This window comes from Manduca sexta, chromosome 9 (assembly GCF_014839805.1).
Source record: "Manduca sexta isolate Smith_Timp_Sample1 chromosome 9, JHU_Msex_v1.0, whole genome shotgun sequence".
NCBI classification, from domain to species: Eukaryota; Metazoa; Arthropoda; class Insecta; order Lepidoptera; family Sphingidae; genus Manduca; species Manduca sexta.
In genome coordinates this window covers 9469013-9485569 of record NC_051123.1, presented here as the reverse complement: position 1 = coordinate 9485569, position 16557 = coordinate 9469013, and the positions used below count along the sequence as shown (strand labels likewise).

The following is a 16557-nucleotide window of genomic DNA, read 5'->3' as shown; positions in this document are numbered from 1 at the left end:
AATCACACATTTATTACATAGAACAACATATAGCCAATTAATGTAATACGATGATTGTTGTCTCCTAAACATTTATTTTTTAAGAGATTGCAGTGAGTTGTAGAAAAAATTGCTTATAATTTATTTATAGTAGAGTCATATTACAAATATTATTTAAGTAATGTTATATTACTTAGTTTTGAATATAGGTAAAACTTGTAATTGTATTTTGTATAAGTATGAGATGAAAAACTTGGTAGTTTTCCAATACAGCGCATGGTGGCAAAATGGTATAACCCATCAATAAAAAAAAAATCACGTTTTTATCAAATATTTTGGAAATTACAAAGTAACGACAATTAATTGAGATATGGATTAGTTATAGTTTTTAAGTCCATATTTTGATAATATTTATCTTGTCATATACCTATAGTTATATTTTCATGTCTAATGTATGAACGATGTATATTGTATTTGGAATGTTTGCGGTTAAATTATTCTACTTATCATTAGAATACTTGATCTACTAGCGCTATTTCCTATTTGTATTAAAAATATGTTTGGGTAAGTTTTTCGCCACGCGCTTTGATATAAAAAAATCTAATATGAACTCGGATTGTTGAGAAATATGTTTGGATGAAATCGTTAAGTACAGAGAATAAAATATAAATTAACATGAAGAGATTCATTGTGAATCAAACGAATTGTGAGTTTTGGTTTCATGTTTTAGTAATAAAACTTTTAACCCATTTTAAATATACATACATACATAGTATCACGCCTCTTTCCTCTAGGGTAGGTAGAGACTATAGATTGCCACTGTGCACGATTCTGCCATACTTCTCTCGCTTCCTTTACCTTCATCAATCTTTTCATGCATTGCATGCATTTAAACTCTTGCAACAAATTGGAAATAGATGTATATTTAAAGCATATTTTTATAAAATTTACAGATAAAAGTTTTAAGTGTATTTTGTTCACTGTACTTTGTATAATGGATTTTTGTATAAAGAATTTGATACGAACTTCTTTACTTGTTACTGTAGAGACACAATAAAGACAGCTTGTAGAAAAAATTATCACAGTAGTTTATATTGGTATTTTAAAATAAATTTGAATTACCACATGGATTTTAATTCGTATCCTGTAGTATTAAGAATTTTATTAAAATGAGGGTAAGCGAAAGAAATTTAATTAAATTGAAAAATTGCTGAATTACAAGGTGGTTTTTTGCCTTTTTATAACCATTGTGAAGACTCACAGAGGACAACTTGGATCGAAGTAAAATAAAATTTTGTTTCGAGTTTCATTTGGGCACATTGAAGCCTGTGGATCGAAGTATTTTTAATAAAGGTTTCCATTACAACTAATATAGTTATAATAAAAATACCTCTTACTAATATAAATGCAAAACTATGAAAATGTTTCTATGTTTGTTAGTAATAAACGCAGTAATAACAAAACAGATTTGGATGAAATTTTGCATACGGGTAGACCATGACCTGGATTAACACGTAGGCTACTTTTTATCCCGGCATTTACTCGCTTATTACTATTAACTCCCTTGAGAAAATTCTTTTTTTATAGATGACACTGGTGTCGTATAGATGGCGCTATAATTCACTCCAAGAGACTTTTGTAGTGGGAATGGCTTTTGATGCAGGAAGAGCCACGAGCAACACCTAGTGTTAAATAAAAACAAATTGTTAATTATAATAAATACTTTGATGCTGTTACGAGTGGTAGGTAGTACATATCGAAATCTGAAGCTAATATTTTACTTCGGTATATAAACCACGTTCAACTAGCAAAAATGCAAGAATACCAAGATTTTAAAAAGAACTGAACTTGGTTCACAATACTTATGGTCATAGAACTTCACAACCTGTAGAAGAATATGATGTCACTTTATTTGGTTTTAAGTTTTTAGAATAGACTATAATATCGCGGTTTAACCAGTAATGAGGATGAATTAGAAATTCAAAATACGCTAAAATCGGTCTTATAGACGTGATAATAAAATTATTTTAACGCTTATGCAATAAAATAACGACACGTGACACAGAGGTGACTAAATACTAGTTTGTAGAATTTTCTTATCTAAGGTTACAACTATGGTTTTATAGTACGCCAAATTACGTCTCTTTTTACTTAGACCACTTTGTTTCTCGCGGCTTGAATCGCAACGTACGATAATACAACATAGTCCCTCCGGTTATTATCAGGCATGACGTGACCGAGGTACGCCCTTTCATTACTGACTTGTCTACTCGCAAATTGTCGTCACTCCGACGTTTCCCATAACAAAACGCATTCACATTTCACTTGCATAACCACCTTATTTCTAGGGAAGAAATAGTTCATTTCCTTCACTGTACAATTACCGGACCCTGTAATCTGCCTCTTCAACCGAGGGCATAATTATGTACCCGGCACCGCGGACCTCCACGACACTATCTACCTATACAACTTAGTGCACTCGCAAAGACAGCGCCGACAAACTTGGAAACTTTCCCTACGGTAAAGCACGCACCGCAAGCGATTCACGCACTACTGCCTACACGCGCTCGGCTCAAATTCGCTCGCTAATAAAACACGTGTTGAAATTCATACAAAACATAGACGCGGCTGTTTCTAGTTCACCTTTAAAAGCTTTTATTTTTATCACGTGCGTGTGAGAACTCGATCTGGAACTTATTGCCTCCAATCGACGCGCTTCAACGAATGTCAGAACGATATTTTCACCAACTTCAATTAGCTCTCAAGTTGACAGCGGCCGCCGCGGAAGTGAAAGTCGGCCGAAGTTACGCACGTGCACAAACTCGTCACTCAGTTGAAGTAGGCGGTTCACTGATGCAGCGGCGACGCAGTATTAACGAAAATATTCACTGAAACTAATTATTATCAATTGCAGGCAGTGAACACCGGGGAAAATATTAGATAAACAACGGCGAAGCGTGCCGCGTCACCGGCTCACGGGCGGGGGCATGCATTCGATCGCTGCAATGGCATCGATCGCGCACGCCCCGTGCTACGTCGCCGCATCTCGCGCGCGGATTGGCGGAGCGGCGCATTCACGTGACCGGCACTCGAGCGCGCCATTGGAGCGCGGCGGCGGCGGCCACGTGAGCGGCGCGCGACGCGCGTGGCCAGTCGCGGCGTGACAGCGGGCGCGCCTGTACCGCGCGCGGCCGTGCCGCCGGGTCGACATGAGCCTCCTCGACACGCTACTCGAGGCGGCGCGATACATCGAGCTGCAGGAGCGGCGCCTCCAGGCCGGTGAGTAGCGCCCGCCGCCACCACCGCCACCGCCGCGCGCCGTCGCCGCCGGCCGCCCTGGTCGCGCGCGTCGCGAGTGAAACCGGTCCCTGGGCGTGCGCCGATTCGCGAGCGTCCAGTTGCCGGCGCGCCGGTGCAGCGAGCCGACGCCCGACGCTCTTGACCTTGAACGGCACGCAGCCCCGCTCCGCCCCTCGCTCTCCCGGCCCGCGTCGGCCTCGCCCCGCGTAAACAAAGGAAGCCTGAAATTCACTCGCCGAGCGCCACGCGGCGCACGTCCACCTCCGTTCGCGCTCGCCGCCTTATCGTTTGCGTAGAATGCCGAGTGTCGACGGGGATGCCCGTCGCTTTGTGTGTTCGTGGGTGTCCATCTCTGTGTAGAGTGTAGGCACTCGTGCGAGAGACGTTTGCATGTCTGTTCGCATGTACACCGGCAAACAGCGTTCTTGCAATAAAAGTTAATTTCGCGTTACGTGCGTCGCTGGCGTGAGTGGGCGGCAGGTAAAGCGGTCTGTATACGTGGAGCGAGTTAGTCAACATAACGCATGACGCATTGGTACGGCGAGGCAGGCAGGGGGCGCTTGTGAGTTCGGTCAGCTGATCGACGCGTGTGCCGGGCGAGAGCGAGCGGGGCGCGGGGCGGCGGGCGGCGCAGTCCCGGAGGCCCGCGGGGCGGGGGCGGGGCAGGCCGGCGGGGCGCGCGGCGGAGGGGGACGTGTGCACACGCATCGCAAGTCGATGCGCTTTGCTGTATGCATTTTAAAGTAAATTTAAGTCGCCATACACTTTAAGCGGATGAGTACATGGATTCATCATAGATTTGAGATTGTTTACCTCAAGAAAAACGAGTACAAGGCACGGTTGCGTAACGGTGCGTGCGGCAGTGGCTGTGCCGTTTGTGCGCGTCCATTGTTCGCGGCAGGCACTCGTCAGCAACAGTGCAGGCGCAGTGCGTCTGCAGCCACGCTCCGAGTCTAGCCTATAGTATAATACCCCGATGCGTCCTCGGTGCAGTGCCGTCTCACCGTGCTGAACGCAGCACGATAAACACCACGGTTTACGATCCCGTACATTATCACCACGACGTGTAGTAAACACGCAACTCGCAAATTACATTCGCTTTATTGTTCGCGCATGGTGATACGACTCAATGCGGTCGACACACATCGAACCGGTGCTGCATCGCAACACAGCCTGCGATGTCACGCGTCGCTGCGTAAAAACTTCCTGTGCGAATTTCATAGCGCCTTCTGGAAATATGTTCAGTGAAATGTCACACTGCGACTCGATAATTCTTTATATATAATTAAATTTACTATAGAGGCAAACGAAAAAATGGGTCACTTGATGGTAAGCGATCTCGGCTACCCATAAATGTCCACAATACGACAAATTATTTTTGATTTGATATTGGAAGGCGTGTATTATGTTTTTTATGAACCGGCTGATGCCGCGTGCTGCTACAATTGTTTCGCGTTGCTATATCGCAACGTTTGGATGTGCATTTGTCGTTACTACCTATTGGGTTATTATTAACTCGTAGTACGAGTACAGCAAAGTACTTGATAATATTACGTTTAAAGTTTTAAGGATTATAAACAACGTATTATATGCACACACTATGTTTTATACAAATATAATCAAATAACATATTCGTCGTTCCTTTTGCACTTTTTTTTATAAATAAACCCAACACCGGTTCCCTAAAGAGAAGCCATGACATTGGGTTTAGGCCGAAGACACATTGCCGATACCGTCTTTTCAAAAGTTTACTTTTCGCAACAGCCTACTTTGAATTGCTTTCATATGCTATTCTGATGTTACTAAGTGGCTGTTTAAAAAAAATTAAACAGTAATTAGTTGTAAAATCAATTTGCAATAACTGCTATCATATCATAGGATGGAAATTATTTCCACGGACCTAGAGTTCAAGTGTTGCATTTCTGCAACCTTTAAGGAAAAAGAAGTGACTTTAATATTGTTTCTTTAGTAAAATAATAAAATTATAATGGGTCTGAATTTATTTTATGATATTATTTTCTATTGTACAATCAGTTACAAAAGTAGGTGGACACGTTGAAATCTTGAAATCGCCTATAGACGTTCAGTTTAGAACATTTTTTTCTTTCTGTGGAGTAAAATTAATCAATTTTATTTTACTTAACGAGGACAAATTTTTAGTTAGAACACAACATTGCATAGGCGTGTGGAATATTTAAGTATAAAACTTTACGTAACATATAATTTTTTCTCCTATATAATACCTAAGATGTCGAAAGATGAGCAACTAAATCACGCACGGTACGCCGAGCTTGTTTCCGTCGCAGCGACTCGACGTGTAATGCCATATCGGCCAGCGGACACAAATTCCATTCCCGGGCAAGTCCCGTTCAAATCGATAAACGCATTGACATTGCACAACCTGGGCATTGAAACTATGAACCTTTGAGTCGCTTTATTACTACTCGACTGTCTGAATCCAATTTGAATGTACTAACAAAAAAATATCTAATAAAGTTTCCTATTTACTAGTCAACGTTTTATGTGTACCACGTGTTGAATTACATTTACAATGTTGCAAAACATTATACAATCATATAAACAACTATCTTTTGCTCGCGGCTTCGTCCTCGTGAAATAGTTTTTCGGGATAAAAGTTCTGCTATATATTTCCCTGATAGAATACTATATCCTTGCCGGGGTCTGAAACTATTTCCATACCAAATTGCATCCAAATCCGTTTTTTATTTTATTGCGTTCAGACAGACAAATATATGAAGCGGGGGGACTTTCTTTAAGAATATATTTTTTAGAACGTTTTAAGAGGAAAAACTCCGTCATACATCATACGTTTGTTGCGCAACTTTAACCGTCTACGCAGCGCACGCAACGGAGCTCTCAAAAGGGAAAAAATCTTCCCCGTTTTTGCATCATTTTCATTGACGCCCGCTCTTATTGGCCATGTTATAAGCCTACAGCCTGCCTGGATAAATGCTCTATCCAACATTAAAATATTTTTTTCAATTCGAACCAGTAGTTCCCGAGATTAGCGTATTCAAACATGCTTTATATATAATAGATACACTTATAAGTATACATACAAATACTGTGCCAAATTTTCTATATAACCAACGCGACACAACCTCGTGTGACGTGAAAGCACGTTGGTATGAAAGCGATAGATGCAGTTTCGCCACAAGGCCGCCGCACGACGTCTGGTCATTATCGCGTGCTCACTATCGGTCGACGAGACGCGCGACGCCTCACCGTTATAAAAATCTATTTAATATAACTATAATTTTACTTGTCCTGCCAGTGGATGTTGGTTGATTGTTATTTTTAGGGATCATATCTGTAAAGAAAACCTTATAAGATCACTTTGTTGTCCTTCTAATTGATTGTCATGGCCCTTTTTCTCAGGAACGCATATAGATATCAAGTTAAAATTTATACTATCCAATGTGGGAAAATGCGTGTATCCATAAATTCTCTAAAACTAAGAAAAAGTGTTTCTTATTTTATTAATTTTATCATACAATGACACATGGCCATGACATTACACTAAGCGATTTTACTATAGAGCGCTGTGTTAGTTGCCAGTGTGTCTGAAAGATCAAGCACACATAGGGTTGTCACGCGTCTGACGTGGTTAGACGTTTGGAGTTCCATCGGGTCAATTAGATTTGTATGGAATTTTTACCTTAGCATTTTTATAATTTTTAATATTTTAGATTCCCTAGGCAGATTTTAGGAGCTTTGGATTTGCGATATTTAGTCATAGCAACTCTACAATCACATGATATTGATGTGGATACATTGGTTGTTGTTTTTTTGTAGCGTGCCGTGTAAGGCATTACAATTTATAGTGTCGTCTAAATGAGACCTGAGCCTGAACTTTGCTTATTGTCGTTCGTGCAAATGTTTATCCATTTTATACCCATTAAACGGTTCTATTTTAGGATATCAAATCTACACTGCAAAAGTCATTTCCTGTCTAATTTATTTATAATAAATTACTTTAATTTTTTGTTGTGTTATACAGGTTCTGATAGTATTGAAGTAAATGTTATATAAAGTTTTATCCGATGAACAGAAAAATATAAATTCGCGAAGGTCGACACCGCATCGATAATTCATATACTAACGTATGCTTATTAATAATTATTATGATTATTGATTATCAAGTAATCTACTTGTCAGTAGCTTTTTATAAAACTTAAATGTAGTACTGGCTAATCTAAATAAAAAATTTACTTTCAAATGATTGGATTTGGCTTAAAAACTATCAATAAAATATACATTATAATATTAAACATAGTTAGGATTAATAATAATAAAGTATTGCTGACGTTTATGGGCGTCGGTGACTCCTTACTACGTGGGAATTACGAACGTCAAAAAAAAAATCCGATCAACTCTGTTTTTTACAAAAAATCACGCGTTTTTTTGTTTATTAATATTTGCGAAAAACAGTAGTTGATAAATTAAGTTCATCTTATACAATATTACGATTTTGAATTAAATTGAATCGTAAATAGTAGTTAGCAACAGTTTTATCGTCGCTAACGTTCGGTTGGACTCGAGCACACTCCAGTTTATCTTATCGTATGAACCTGCTTCGAACGGCTGGGAGCATGGTTCTCTTAAACGCGTACACAAATGAACCTCTGAAGTTATCTAAGTGTTACTTAATTATCCATAGAATTAGTATAACGCTTGCAGAATTAGTTTGTGTTCAAATTTCGCCGTTGACGAGTCTCTTGATCAAACTAAGAGCTTACAAATTTTAAATGCTCCCAGTATCTAAAAGTTACAAATCTAGATAGGCTAGCACACATTAAACCCAGGCCCAAACACTTTACATCTAATGTCAAAAAACTACTGTAATTGTTTGTTACCGCAAACAAATCTAAATTAGCAACGCGTATTCCAGTCAACAATGTCCCCCACCTGCTCATGGCGGGAGGCGTCCCAGCCGCCGCAGATGGCGAGGCCGCGTCCCTTTCACCAGTCTGCCGTCCGACCTTCCACGAGCCTTGATGGTACAATTGTCCGCCGCGCCTGCCGTCGCCTCGTGCAATTAGGCACATCGGTTAATGTTTATATAATAAAGAAATTGCGTTGGCAGAGGGGGGGAGTTGTAGTCAAAATTTTTATTAAATCGGATAATTATCGGATATTAAAATAGTTAATTGTAAAGAGTGGTATTGGTGAAGAATTCTTTTGGAGTTTACAATATTTCTTTTGAAATCTACACGTAGTTATAGTCGCTTATGAAATTCTAACTTTGGTTATAAGGCATAAGCAATATTAGCACGAGCTACAATGTTTAAAACAATAGAAAAAAACCTAAGTACTTATTGTACTAATTGTAGACTAACAGTTAACACTATTAAAGTAATTAAAAAAATAGCATAAAAATAAAACTAAGTTCAGATAATGTGGAGTCATTAATAAGCTTACAATATGTTAGTATGGAAGAGATTGGTCGTAAGTTAACCTAAGCCGTCATATCATGGAGTATTCTAGAGTTCCGGAGTTTCTTGTTCACTATAAGTTCAATGGCTTGGAACACTGGCCCTGAGCGTGATGATATCTATGTCGTAACAAATGAAGTGTCAAGGACGCAAAACTTTATTCCCTGTGTAATTGCAGCCAAAAACAAATAATCAGCAAAGAACTAAGTTAGTAATTAGGCAGGCATAACTTCTCATATTTATATTTATTGAATGTAACAAAACTTCGAGAATACCTACCTCATAGCGGATAATAATATTGGAATTATTGTGTAGAGAGGTAACATTCAATAATTGTATTGTAATGTTGGTATTACTTTATAATTGGTCAGCAGTTATTACGTTACATAATGTTTGTAATATGCACTGAGGTTTACAGCTGATGCTGCTAGTAGAATTGTTTGAAAATTAACTACGTGTGTGTTTGTGTACAAAATCTTGTCTATTGTTTGATGGAAGATTATTGTTGTTATAGAATCTGTTGGAGTTTATGGAGACGCTAGTATATACTGTATGTACAAAGACAGAAGAGCATTTTTACTGTTTAACGTGAATTGGTGTGGCATTTCCATTAGTCTGATTATGTCAAAATAATATATATTTTTTAGATGTCTTTGTGTGTATAACAGAAAGCAATTTATTCAAAAAAACATACATCCTTCCTTCTTCATTATCGACGAAATTAAAGCTATCTAAATGCTTAGATTATATTAAAAATATTTGCATATTACTGTCAACATAACTATAGTTTTTCTTAAATCCGTCCCCACCCTGATTTGTGGTATATAAATCGCCATCAAAATATCCAATGAATATTTATCGTGTATTTTCAGGAAGATGTTCTCGATAAGTGATGTTCAGGGTAAATGTGTATAGAATTGTAAATCCCCGGGATGGTCAGATTGCCTATGCATGCGACAACGGTACCACCGCGACCGTTACCTGTTCAAATTTCCAATGAGATTGAATTTGTAACATTGAAAATGTTGAAGGCACGTGTTCCGATTTGATATTCTGCGTGGCGTCTCCGGAACCGTCCGTGCCTGTGGGAACATGATTTTTGCAAGCGTAAAAATTGTGTTATAGTACTTTTTACGACTGTTCAGTCACATTTGGGAACTAAATAAAAAATGATATTTTTTTTTAATGGGCAAGCGTAAAATAATTTTACAATTGTGAAGTCACTCTTTTGAAATAGATATTTTTTTTTTGTATGGTAATATTTATAAATTACCAGGAATGTAGAAACGAACAGATGTTTAACGGACCATATTTACTCCACAATCTGTCAGAGGACAGCGAACATATACAACCCCAACACACCATGAATTTGTTTAACCATAAAATAATCATAATTAGTATAAAGAAAAGTCGCTCCACCAAATATCTACTCTGACTTTGCCTGAAATGATTCATGATTTCCCATTCTCACAAATAGTTATTTTGTTGCTTTATTTTCCTTTCATGCGTATCATATGTGTTTAATCCCGGAGTTGGCAGACGAGATGTCGACTCAGTTGGTGGCCAGTCAAAAGTTTAACATCAACAAGGTATTCCCCGGGAGGTAGTGGTCAATGGTCAATAATAAATTTGATGTAAAATTTAATTGCTGGTTAACATCGATTTCTTTCTTCGAAAAACGACTGCGATTTTGCAAATCGTTCATCTTAGATCTAAATCTATAAATTTTTGTAATTAGGTATTATCTACTTGTGGTAACACGATAGCTTTATATAATATATCCCTAATTAACTAAATATTACAATGATAACTGCAACTGGTTGCTATACTTAGTTCATTATATTCGATCAAAATATTTGTCGTGTTATGGCAAACCTAAAGAGTATACAATTACCCTAAGCCTTCTTCGCAGTTGAAATTATTATCTATTAATATCTTATACATAGGTACTTAGGTATTGTTTTGCCTTATTCGAATGTTGTGCACAATGTTTTAATTAGTTTATCGGTTATTTAAAAAGGGCAAGTTATTGCGTTGTATATTGGATACTTTGTTTATGTGACAAACTCAGTATGGCTGTAAGAATAGTAAAAACATCGGTATAATATGCTAGAAAGTCCATCGTCCCTATGAACATGTATGCTTAGAGTGCGTGTGTCGTCCGTTTCATATAATTGAACAGGAATCAGTGTTTCGCAGGCGGTGTTCGTATCTCGACGTCCGGTGGGTGGGAGCCGGCCACGCGCAGTTCCCGCTTCGACTCCCGTGTCGGGAGTTGTTGTCGCTTTGTTATTGATTCCATTTTATACACTACCAGTTTTTGGATATCGGCAAGCGGTGGTCAGTTTGAGTCTGATTCGGTGTCGTATTTAGCTATGGGATTTTTTATTTTTTGTGTTATTTGAAAAAAATAGTACAGTCGCAAATCATGGTATGAGTTTTACAATTAGAAACTCAAAGTACACTGTACAAGCTCGTATGTCAGCTCGCACCGCGCGGAAGCCTCGGCCAACAAAGGCCAAAGCATTCCGTGCAATAAGGATTTAACTCCCGAAATAGAATCTAGGCAGGCTGGTTTGCCCCGCAACCTGATAAACTTGCAGGTGTGCAAAAGGTAAAAGAAGTGGGGAAGTGTTTGAGCGTTCCTCGCGCTGAGCGGAGGGACCGGCGCGGCGGGGCGTCGGGGGGCAGGGGAACGCGGTGAGTGAGCGAGACGGGGCAGGGGGGAGTGTAGACGGCCCGGGCTGCACGCTGCACCGCGCCAAGGTCAGCCGGCGAACGCATGCGCGCCATCTCCCCGGCCTACCTTATCGGAACATGCACTCGTGGCACCGTGTCCCTGTCACTTGCACACACGTCAGCGCTAGTGTGCGCGATTCAGATACCACCTCCCCTTCCTCCTGTTGATGGCGAATTTTAAACATGGAAATATTTAGCCAGTTTTATTTGGTACTAATTTTTTGTTGAATTTTCTTTAGCCATTGATGCGTGCTCGTACGTTCCCAGTCGTTTCCAGTTTGGTGATCATTTGGTTGTTCAGGAGCTTGTAAGTTACGGTGTGAGTTTGCATCGCGAAAGCGTTGTAAGTTCAAACAGCGCCCTTCCATCGGTTCAGTGCGGCGCGCTACATCTCGCCGCGCCGGTCGGAACTGCACGCGGGTGTCACACTCATCTATATTTGGGAATACCCTTGATCCGCTGCTTGTCTCGACAATAAGTTTGTTTTCTTACGCATCGCCATCGCCCTTCTCCACGCACCTTACACGCGTCGATATTCACGAAACACCGAGCCAATTTTCTTCCGCAAACCGTTTAGAGTTCATGGTTCCGTACGCGTTCGAGTATTTTCGGTACACATCGATAACGGCGTATCTAGTGGTGTATAAACAACGTAGATACCACGTGCCGGTCGGCGCGGGGCGGTGCGGGGGAGTCGCTCCAGCCAGCGCCAACACCTCGCCTAGTGTTGCCAGTTGACCTGCTTCTGCGGAATCTCCCATTTTTTAAACCTTTTCGTCATTGGCCTCGTAACGACTTCAGCGCCTTGAGCAGGGTGCAGAAAAACTTGCTGTTTATGAGAAAGTAACATGGATTTTGGGCGTGTTACTTTTGAAAGATCTGCCAGTGAATAAAAAGCAGATCATTATGGATGTCGCGGTCGGAGTACAGCGATTTAGGTCTAAAGGTTAAATGAATGTTTTCTTATAGCTAGTTTTTATTCTAGTCTCGGAATTTGAGAACAGGTCTAGCAACACTACTGTCGCCGCTCGCCACATGCCTGCGAATTCTATTTAGCAGATCAGCAGCGGTGACGCAACGCGCTCCATTGACACGCCGCGCCACCTAATTACGATTAGGTACCTCTAGTACGCGCAGCTTGGGGCTAACGTGTTTGTTTGCGGTTTGCGCAGTAGTGCCGAGCGTGATTCACATATTGTGATGTCAAATCGCGCCACTTCTACTGCGAATATTATGTACGCACGAGTCAGCCGCTTGAACGATTTTGTGCACGCAAAACCGCTTCAGTTCGGCACGAACCGGTGATGCCACTGTTTTCTAGCGAAATACGTTTGAGAGGGAAGCCAGCGGCGGTGGCGACGCGCCCGCCACGTCCTATTAGAAAGCTAAACGGCATTGTGCATGAGGAGTGCGCATGGCGCGGCGATACCTCGGGCGTGCGGTGCGGTGGTGCGACGGTGTGCCGTCGCGTCCGCGATTCGGTTGCAACGTTCCATTCACCTTATTCGTCGGCGGCGAGGTTCAGTGACTCCGCCGGCGACCGAGTGACTTGTCGGCGCGCGTCATCTGCGTGCTAATGCCGCCGTTTCATCACCTGCGACCGGCGCGGCGCGGCGCGGCGGCCGGCGGTCGGCGGCGCGAGCCTCTTTAAATTCTGTGCGTGTCCGGCGGTGCGGTGGCGCGTCGGCGCGGCGGTCGGGTCGACCTCGTTTCGCGCGGCGCGGCGCGGAGGCGCGAGGCGCGGGCGGCGGCCCCGAGCGCGCCCTGCACCGCGTTATGTAAAGTGCCGAGAGCGGTGCAGCGGCGAGCGTCGCGCTCGACCGCGTGCGCTACCCCCTCGCGCCACCGCACCGCACCCTCCGTCCTCCTCGCGATTTCGTCCGACGTCGGTTTCACTCGCGGCGATCGGCGGTGCGGGGTTCCGGAGGTCGCGCACCTCCCGCCTCCTCCGCCCTCCGAGACGGAGCCGGTCCACGAGCGGCGAGCCGCGGCGATTCAGTCGTCGAGCGGATCGCGTCGACGGCGGTCGGCTCTGCGCCTCGGATGTCGCGTAATTGATCGAACGCAGCGCGTGCCGAGTGCCAGCCCGGTCCGACTCGCGTGCTGACTGTACCTCCGTACGCAGTACAGTGTACAACGTCGCGGCGCGCTCTCTCGTGCGTGCTTCCGTCCCGGGAGTGTTCGGATCCGGCGGTGCGTCGGCGACGGTCACGACCGACGAGCTGACGACGTCGCTCGAAAATAGCGTGCGTTATCATCGCGACCTCGAACGTCGAGACGAGATAGTGCGAGGTCGGCGGCACCTGCGCCCGCCGCGCCGCGCCCCACGTGCAGCGCCGGGCCGCCGTGCCGCCGCGCGCCGCCCGCGCAGCGCCGCACGCCGGTGCAGCGAGCAATTAGCCGAGTGTCCGCACCGGCCGCTCCCTGCACCCTGCACCCTGCGCCCGCCGCGCACTCTCTCGGCCTCCTCTCGGCGGCTCGCGCCCCTCCGCCACATTTCTGAGGGATATACAATAATTCAGTAGCCGATCGCTAACAGTAACTGGTAAACTTCTCACCGATACCAATATATTATATCGTAACAGTGACGATGAAACGCACCGCTTCTACGAACTCGAATAAACCTCGAAACCTCGTTCTTCTGTTTGAGAGCGGACTGTAGGGCTGATAATTTTCCGATACGATTTGGGTTTTTACTTTAGGATTCATATTTTCTTTGTAATTTTTCGGTGGCCCGTAAACCTTTGTCGAGAGCACTGGTGGGGTTTTTATTATCGTTGTCAAATGTCAGTTACATAATGACGTAGGTTAGTAACATGTTATATGAATAAGTATCTTGGTGACGCGATATGAGATAGTGCGTGTGATTAGGCACTGCACTCAACGATGGATCATTTCCCTTGACGTCTGAGAAGCCTTCGTCAGTATCTTCGCGTATACGATTCCTGAGAGTTTTTTATTCTGTTCGTTTGCTTTCTTTTTGCTAATGCATTCGCTAATGCAACACTGTATAGCCACTTTTTCATAGGGATATTTCTATTAAGACTCCTGTCTTATCTACACAATGTACCTGAGATGGGATTAAACATCGTACTCTTCTTTATTTATTTCGGAAAGGCGTCAGAATTCCCGACGCACATGTCGAAGGTCCAGCTACCATTGTGCCGATCGTAGTTTGGTATCGGCAGGTTAGATGGCAATATGACATTGATTTCAGCAAAAACTTTTATTTCATATTATGTATACCTATTTAACTTATAACAACATATTGCAAACCGTTTCTTCTTGTATGTAAAAAAATTGCGTCCACAATATTCCAAGCATTTATGGAAAGTATGTAAGTCTTAAATCGCAAAGATGTTAATTAATCGAAAATGTGGGGCCGCTTATAGACTTTGCCTGTTTCCAATCAAGCAAGAAAAGGAACAATAATTTTTAAAACAGCTTTTATAACACTTACGCCTAGTATACATTTCGTATATGTTTAAAATTAGCGAAATATGTTTGTTCACCTGGCTGGCATTGTGTGTATGTGTTGACCCGTTGCATTATGTTTTTGACGTCATTGTTATATGCTCAGTTAATTAAAAGTCTTTACGAATTCATATTACATATTTATTTTTCGAATTTACACGTGCATTTATAAAATTACGTATTATAGATAAGTATGAAGAAGTTGCGTTTAAATATATTACGTTCTATCTGGTTCCAGTATGTCTTACTTATGGTTCACAGCAAAATTCTTTTACGACTAGCCTCTAACTCAGTCTTGTGGTCTTGCTATAACATTTTATCAAGTGTGATGCAAAACAAGCTGCTGTATTTACAAACAAAAAAATGCTTGTTTTAAAAGTAAAGTTAGTTATGGTTCAGTTTAGGCTATAAACAAATTATAATTTTGCAAAGAGTAGTCAACCTCTACAAATATTCTTTATTTTTTCCTTCTTACTAATGGTAGTATAATCTAAACTTACGATATCTGACTTGGTGTAACTATGGCTGTATTGAGTAATAGGCGTATGCCCGATAGTCATGCATGATGAAGCCGTCTCTATCAAAAAGGTTTATCAATAAAGTTTATTAGTCAATAATCACTGTATATCCAATAGGACCATACCTATCCCCTCATGGGAACAAAAGGTTTAGCAAATAGCCTGCATATACATCTGGATACTTGAGGAGTGCAGGCGAGAGTTCCACGTGTAGATGTTTATAGTTTCGTGTTATAAAATTAGCTGACAAAAAAGCAAATGGGTCTCCTGATGTATATTTCTAACTATCGGACAGAAGAACTATGGACGCCTGGCCCAGAGAAAAAGAATCAGAATTAAGTGAAGAAAATTTCTCTTTTTTTTTTAAATATCTCAACATTTTCCTCCAGCTCGTAGCTCGTAGCTCGTAGTAGGTTAAAAGGCGTCAATAGTGCATCCCTTTTGAGGTTTTATATTCGAGTATGAGGACTTGTTACTCCAGTTTCGATATTCGGTTAGCAACAAATGTCAAAACGTAAACTATTGCGCAATTACCAACGGTCTTATATTTAATCCATAGTTTTACGCAACATAAAAAAATGCATACATCACATACCAACTAGTCAGCGACAACTGACGTTATAGCTATATTGTCGTTAATCACATATTAACGTCAGCATGGTAGGAAAAGTACATCTTCGGTACATTGCTGATCTCCTGTTATCAGTTAGCAATTGTGATTAGCTTGCTCTCGACTTTCCTACTTTTAACCGACTTCTTAAAAGGAGGAGGTTCTTAATTCGACTGTTTTTTATGTTTATTACCTTAGAAGTTTTTGATAATCCTGTTTGTGATCCCGTGATCCCGTCTCTATGTTCAGGGTGAGATAGGTCTTTCTCGTTTTTTAGTCTTTTTGTTCCTAAAGCATCGGTAAGAGTAGTCAATAGTGATATTTTGGAAGATTGTTCGAAGTCAATCCCGGGTCGGAGAAAATGATATAAGTGTAATTTTTACTTAGTATTAACCGGGAATCTGGAATTTGTACTGGATATGGTGATAAAATCTCCCCCATCACATCATGGGACGGAACACATATGATTGCATATCTTAGA

At 41.7% G+C, this 16557-nt stretch overlaps 1 protein-coding gene across 5 annotated transcripts in view; it reads left to right on the top strand.

The window, feature by feature from the left end:
• The first annotated feature begins 3115 nt into the window (after window positions 1-3115).
• The window catches only part of LOC115451202 (max-binding protein MNT-like), a 48386-nt gene continuing 34944 nt past the window's right edge, over window positions 3116-16557 (top strand). The window contains exon 1 of one of the 5 annotated variants that reach the window (XM_037436851.1): window positions 3116-3258. In XM_037436851.1, the coding sequence (XP_037292748.1) occupies window positions 3189-3258 (70 nt within the window). In that variant the 5' untranslated portion in view covers window positions 3116-3188. Of the gene's footprint in view, window positions 3259-13338; window positions 14020-16557 lie in introns of those variants that run through there. The other 4 variants (XM_037436848.1, XM_037436849.1, XM_037436847.1 and 1 more) reach the window with 4 other exon arrangements.